Source organism: Penaeus vannamei, chromosome 36 (assembly GCF_042767895.1).
Source record: "Penaeus vannamei isolate JL-2024 chromosome 36, ASM4276789v1, whole genome shotgun sequence".
In the NCBI taxonomy this organism is placed as follows: Eukaryota; Metazoa; Arthropoda; class Malacostraca; order Decapoda; family Penaeidae; genus Penaeus; species Penaeus vannamei.
Genome location: NC_091584.1, coordinates 17842862 through 17850361, shown reverse-complemented (window position 1 = coordinate 17850361; position 7500 = coordinate 17842862). Strand labels below are relative to the sequence as shown.

The 7500-nt window shown below is 35.3% G+C and overlaps 1 protein-coding gene across 11 annotated transcripts in view; it reads right to left on the bottom strand.

The window, feature by feature from the left end:
* Positions 1 to 7500, bottom strand: part of didum (dilute class unconventional myosin) — a 247071-nt gene that overhangs the window by 124760 nt on the left and 114811 nt on the right. For 8 of the 11 annotated variants that reach the window (XM_070114610.1, XM_070114618.1, XM_070114611.1 and 5 more), the window contains 7 exons: positions 5440 to 5596; positions 4939 to 5082; positions 3592 to 3673; positions 2553 to 2627; positions 962 to 1176; positions 478 to 609; positions 43 to 149 (listed from right to left, as the gene is read on the bottom strand). In XM_070114610.1, the coding sequence (XP_069970711.1) occupies positions 43 to 149; positions 478 to 609; positions 962 to 1176; positions 2553 to 2627; positions 3592 to 3673; positions 4939 to 5082; positions 5440 to 5596 (912 nt within the window). The remainder of the gene's footprint in view (positions 1 to 42; positions 150 to 477; positions 610 to 961; positions 1177 to 2552; positions 2628 to 3591; positions 3674 to 4938; positions 5083 to 5439; positions 5597 to 7500) is intronic. The other 3 variants (XM_070114615.1, XM_070114617.1, XM_070114621.1) reach the window with 1 other exon arrangement.

Sequence of the window (7500 nt, the reverse complement as noted above, 5' to 3'; positions counted from 1 at the left end):
GAAATCACACAAAAATGCAAAAACAAACCAATGCATATGTACCTATATGGCTTGGCTTTAGCTGCAAAACACTTGTTGATCTGAGTGACAATCCAGTCAAACAACTTAGCATAAATGTGCTTTGATAATGCATCTCTTGAGAAAACAGCCTGTAAAAAAGGAATACATTTAAAATAATTTATTTTGTAAATAACAAATTTCATTACAAATATCTCTCAACTTTGTAAATTCAAAAACTCTAATAGATTCCTGACCTATTAATGAAGCAACAAGCAGTTCATAAATATGAACTTGTACAAAATTTCCCTTCCACACAATGCAATACATCCAAATCTCAATAATCGATCACTTGAACATCAATATAAAAACCAGAGAACTTTTCAACAATATCAGTATGCAAAACAGAACACAACATATCAATAAATTATTAATATGATGTATGTTTAATCAACATCAACAACAATGCAAACAACTCACCTCAGTCAATGTCATTGGCTTAGTGAAGACTTCTCTCCCACTAACAATTTTCCTGTTGCAGAGCCACTTCCGGATGTCCTCCAAATCGATGCCTAGCAACTCCGAAACGGTTTTTAGTGACTTGTCTCCCGTCTGTAGGGAAGCGGAATTCAGAATCCATTAACTTTAATCCTTCAAGATTTCTAAATGTAAAGTCAGCTTAACATCTAAGTCTTAGGCCAAAAGTTCATAACATTAAGATATATTTCAAATAATCATTTATAGCTACAGAAGCCCAATTTCTCCCTTAACTAGGTAATTTCTTATTAAATGCAACCTTAAAAAAACAAACACCAACACCATCAGCTACTACCCTTTCCTTAGTTGTCTGATTATCATAATCATATTTTTCTTGATCAAACACTACTTCCAGTTGCACCCTTGTCTTTCTCCTCACACATGCAAGCACAGGTACACTCTAGCCAGTTCCAAAAATGAAACTCACACTGATGGCTGACGAATCTCCGTTACCCTCTTCCAGCACCACATTCCCCAGATGTAGAATCCCAGCCAATATTCTGAAGATCTGTTCCTGCATCCCCTCATTGATGCCAAGGAGGCTGAATGCCTTACAAGTCTCAATAAAGTCCTCCGCATCGTCCACCCCGTCGATGTGCGGGCTGCTGCCTTGCTTGAGGTAGTGGAAGTTGTCTTGATGACCTGAAATACACTTGCAATATCAGACACTGCAGTATCTTAAGGTTTCCGCAAATCAATCTAATTGTTTTGAAGAAAACTCACTTACCTTGGTACTTAATAATCGTTTCTTTAAATACATAGTTATTCTGAATGTATTTTTCGCTCTACTACAAGTGCAATTTTCCTTCTTATAAAAAGAAAATTTTGACATAATCAAAGATGGATTCTTAGCAACTTATAAACATCTATATACATAATTACCAATATATATCAAAATCAATCAATCTTAAAAATCATAAATACCTAAACTCCACTAAAATTCAAACCTGCATACAAGCACATTTCATTTTCTGGTCAAAAGCAAGCACATAATTCAACAGTCTCATACTCATTTCTTCTTTCACCAAGCATAAAAAGTCACCAATGTAACTGTAATACCGAAGAGTTTCAAAGCAACCACCAGGGTAGAAATATTTGAAAGACAAAAGAGAGAAACAAGCCCAAGCATTTTTATTTAACAAAATAATAAAATAGCTTCATTTCTTTGAATTACATTACTGTATCTACTAGTAACTGGATATAGCTTACTTAGCATAGTCTGCCATATTATGTAATATAGATACTAAGCTATAGTTTTCTAATTTTCTATGAAATTATCAGTATCCTATTCTTTCTTGAATTTAATATGGAAGTATACAGGATTATCGTTCTCCAAGATGGTGTATAATGACCATATCCCTTCTGAATCATTTGCCCTACTATTTTGCAACTTGCTCATTACTCCAAGAAAATTGTAGAAAACAATTCTTGTCCATTCTTTTCATTAAATTTTGAAAACATTTAAAATCCACCCTCACTTATGCATAACCCCGATATACAATGAAATAACAAACTAAATTACAATATATCATAAAAATGTCCTCAACGAAGACAAGGATGAGGCATATCAGACTCGGTTAAGCAAATCCCAAGTAAAGGGGCCAGTTCGTGTTCATATTGGGGTTGTGATGTTCAACTGGCCAAAGGTGTTGAGTCTGATATGTAATATAGTGTTACAAAAGAAAAATATAAATATAGTAAACACAATGATAAAGAAATGAATAGAGGGAGTGCCTTCAGTAGGTACACCATCCACACTAACTCTTCAAATATTGGAGTGAGAAAACAAAAGAAAAGGAGAGGACATAAAAAGAAACATATAAAAAAGAAAGAAAAAGAGTGAAAAAATCAAGATTAGGAAAGGGCATCACAAATTGCCAAAATCTCAAAACATGCTGAAGAAAAGAAAGAAAAGAAAAGAAAAAAATGAGGGGGGGAAATGCAATGAAGCTCAAGCCATAAGTTCCTAGCACCAAGCGATCTATCTCGCAACACACGCATCGCTCACTGAACCACACCCTTGCGAGGTTTGGACGCCACCATGGGTCCTTCTTGAAGCCCCTGGTTCAGGTAGTGAAACCTCATCGGCTTCCCTAAAGAAGAGGTTATTGCAGTTCAAATGTGGAAGGAAGTTAGAGAGGGTAGGATGGGGAAGGTTCTTTCTTTATATGAAAACAAATAAAATTCTGCAACACTTTCTTTTCTCAAGGATGGGGAACATATGGGTACGAATATAAAACCACAGCCACAATAACAAAGGAGTTATTTTTGCATTCAATAAAGTTTGAACTTAGTTATGCAAAAATAGTATAAGAGTGTGAAAAAAATAATAAATAAATAACCTCAAGATTTATGGCGGTGGGGGAAAAGAAAGAAATTAATAAAACCTGAAAAAATTTAAAAGTACGATTCAAGACCAAATATTGCACTAAAAAATAATCCGTCATAGTCACTAACATGGTATATTACAGCCCTCCTAATAGTATACATATAAAACTATACATAAATATGTACAAGACAAATGACACAGTGTAAGTCTTCTCAATTTTATATCACATTTTATACATTAATTCTAATTTCATCAATACAGTCAATTTCAATCTGTTTCAAGCAATTGAGAAATTCAAGACAACAAAATTAACAATATCAATTTTTAGGTATGAACACATGGATAAGTCATACAAAAATGAATAAACCACAGACTAAGCCGATTCTTTTTACATCAACTGTACACTCACACAAGAACAAGTCCCAGTTAATCACTTTTCACTTTTTTTATTTTAAAGAAAAAAAATCAAAGAAATTCTTAAGAATCAAAAAAATCAATTTCACCAGAATCAAATTGCCCCATTTATGAACCCATTTATGTGTAAAAGAAAATCAAACACACTTCTAATTCATTTATGAAACAAAATATAAAAAAAAATCATATTAGCACACACCCTACTAACATTTAACTTTCATCACTTGTCTTTAACCTCCCCTCTTCCTCATGACTCATGTACTCATAATTAAAGTCATGTTCAACAGTAATTTTGATGCACAAACTCAACTCACTTAATTTTAGATGAGGCAGCTTTCCTTGCTCTGCAGCAGAACACAACTGGTAGAATATGTGGTAATTTCTCTCATCTGGAGCCTGCAACAAATAATAAAATGAACATATGACTATGGTAAGTGACATTCTTCTTGTATCTATATAAAACATACTCATGTGCAAATGCGCATGCAGGCATACACCCTTACATACATACAGTATTGGGTCTTGGCAATATTTCCATTATAAGCTATATTAATAAATCTTACCAAATTTTCCTCTTAGACATTTTAGAAACAGATCTAATAGTGACTGATATCATCTATCTGCCTAAACCAAATAAATGGACAAAGAATATCTTTTCACAGTTATTCCCTGTCTATTTTTTGCACGAATGTTGTCTTCACAGCTTCCCTTCTATGTCCAAAGTATAAACTAGTAATCCTTTTTATTCATATCCCTGATTCTTTAGTTGTTGTTTTTCTAATACAGTATAAAAATATTCACTTTTAAAAAGAGAAAATATTCTTTTTAGATACTCTACAAACTTTTCTGATAAAAACCTACAAACCTAATATATCCTTTACATCATGTTCCAATATATTACAAAGAAACACTAAATCCTGTAAACTGTCACATACAATACAATAAGATACAGTAATACACATTGGTATTACCAATACTGACAAAAAACAATACATAAATAACAAATATAGTAAATATAGAAACACTAAATCCTGTAAACTATCACATACAATACAATAAGATACAATAATACACATTGGTATTACCAATACTGACAAAAAAACATACATAAATAACAAATATAGTTCATGTATAACTAACACTTCAATGGAAACAAATATAAAACAAACTAACATAAACTGAATAAAGAATAAACCAAATGAAAATATAACAAAATATAAATAAAAAAATTTTGATATATACAAAATAAAATAAATGTATCAACAAATAAGACAACTGATAAGGAATGATTCAATAAATCAATTAATATAATAATGAATGAGCTACTTAATGAATAAGCAAGTAATTATTACATGTGAATAAGGATACAAGTTAATAAGTAAAGAAATCAAAGAATACAAGCAATAATAAAGTAAAAAATTAATTAATCATCATATAAAAAAAAATGGGGTAATAGACAAAAACCTACCACTATATAACCCAGAGAAACAAATAAACAAACACAGGAAACTGAACTAGCTTAAAAAGGAACCATGAATGCTGTTGTATAAACTATGCCTAACATCTAATTATCCTAACTATCAAAACAAACAAACAAACAAATAATCTAAGTAACTAGAGCAAATAAAACAAAGGAATGAAATCCTCAGTGAAATCCTTACCTGGAAGACAACGCGGGATTTCTCCAAGAGGTAAGTTCGCATGTTTGCACCCATGATGCTGTAGCTGGGTGTAAAGTCCAGCTCTATGTACTTTCCGAAGCGAGAACTGTTGTCATTTCTAGTTGTCTTGGCATTACCAATGGCCTTGGGAGAGGGGGATGGACAAGTTTATCAATAGTTATTTATTATAAAAAGGAGTTCAAGAGAATGACACTTCAGTTCAGATTTATTTGTGATATGCTTGATAGTTCTTAAAACAACTTATGTTTGCATGAACACTCTTCTTACATGTATCTGACTGATTTATTCATAAAAAATTTAAGTAAGCATGCACACACCCTCTCACGCACAGACACACACATGCACACTCTCACGCACAGACACACACATGCACACACACATATGCATGCGCACACACACATAAAATAATACATAATCATAAGCAAACCCAATTATGTTCAAGCATGCAAAAACAAAAACAACAAGCAGATATGCACTCACTTCCATGATAGGATTTGACGCCAGGATCTTTTTCTCAATCTGTGTCTCTGAATCAGACCCACTGATGGTGGCAAAGTACCTCATGGCATATTTGGCAGACACGGTCTTCCCAGCACCCGACTCTCCTGAGACAATAATACTCTGGTCTTTGTTCTCTCTGGAAACAAATAATGTTTCATTGTAACAGAATAAAATATGCAGTCATTTCTTTCTAAACACACCTGTGTCTGTATTGGTTCTGTTTGATTAAAGTTGCAAGTTGGGTTCTTTTTTAACAATAACTTGGGTTTTGGTTTTAGATACAACCTAAGTTTTACTCTAATTATTACATGGTAATGATAAACTGTATTCTAAATTCTGGATTCTGTTCCAATTAAAAGCATAATTCCATAACTTGATTTCTTTTCATTAAAAGTTTTCTAGTCTCTATCTATAACTTGAATACTCTTTTAACTATAATCTCTCTATTTTTTGTTTTTTCTAAATGAATCTTTGGTCCTAATCTCAACATAACTAAGTTTTCACCTCTGGAGGGGGATTATGACAGTATAACCCATATGTGTTTATGCTAATCATGGCAAATCTGGATATGCCCAAGAAATTATGCACACATCTATGGACATATGTATTGCACATGCATATGTGAATAATGTATATCCACACATATCAGCTCTACATTTGTCAGATAGACAGGTAGACAGGTAGACAATGGTATTTTGTTTTATGTTTTCTTTGTAACTAATATTCTAAGTATATTCTGTCTTTTCTTGCATTAGGGTGTTGGAGATTATGAGGGAGAGAGAGAGGGGAGAGAGGGGAGAGAGGGAGAGAGGGCGAGGAAGCGAGAGGGAGAGGGAGAGAGAGGGAGGGAGAGGGGGAGGGGGAGAAGGAGAGAGAGGAGAGTGGAAGAGGGAGAGTGGAAGAGGGAGAGGAGGGAGAGGGAGAGGGAGAGGGAGAGGGAGAGGGAGAGGGAGAGGGAGAGGAGAGAAAGAGGGAGAGGGAGAGGGAGAAGGGAGAGGGAGAGGGGGAAGGGAGAGGGGGAAGGGAGAGGGAAAGAGGGGGAGGGAAGGGGAGGGAGGGAGGGAGGGAGGAGGAGGAGGGAGGGAGGGAGAGGAGAGAGAGAGAGAGAGAGAGAGAGAGAGAGAGAGAGAGAGAGAGAGAGAGAGAGAGAGAGAGAGAGAGAGAGAGAGAGAGAGAGAGAGAGAGAGAGAGAGAGAGAGAGAATGAGAGAGAGAGAGAGAGAATGAGAGAGAGAGAGAGACAATCAGAGAGAAAGAAAAAATGAGAGAAAATGAGAAGGAAAGAAAGAATGAGAGAGAGAGAGAGAGAGAGAGAGAGAGAGAGAGAGAGAGAGAGAGAGAGAGAGAGAGAGAGAGAGAGAGAGAGAGAGAGAGAGAGAGAGAAAGAGAGAGAGGAGGTGCAGGAGTGAGAGTGAGTGAGAGAGAGTGAGAGAGAGTGAGAGAGAGAGAGAGAGAGTGAGAGAGAGTGAGAGAGAGTGAGAGAGAGTGAGATAGTGAGAGAGAGAGAGAGAGAGAGAGAGAGAGAGAGAGAGAGAGAGAGAGAGAGAGAGAGAGAGAGAGAGAGAGAGAGAGAGAGAGAGAGAGAGAGAGAAAAGAGGTGAAAAGCAGAAAGGAAGAAAGGAAGGAGGTAGAAAGAAAGCTAATGAAGAAATATATAAGAAGAAAGAAAAGAAGATAGACAAAGGAAAAAGACTTATGGTCAGAAACAAAAAATAGAAATAAGATAGCAGAGGTATTATATCCATAAACACATGTAATGTATCCCAACTACAACCCAACGCAATGCAGCATTCCCCATTCTATCATAATACACAAAGCAAATGAAACATTCCCCAAACCACTACCTGAACACCCCAACCCAACATTCCCCAAGATAGTAATTAAACAATACCAACCTAACTTCACATCTCCCAACCCAATAACCAAACACACCAACCCAACACCATATTCCCCAACCCACAGTAACTAAACCTCCTGAAATAACATCACACTGCCCAACCTAACAACCTGGCCTCCCAAACCAAACATCAAAATACCCACG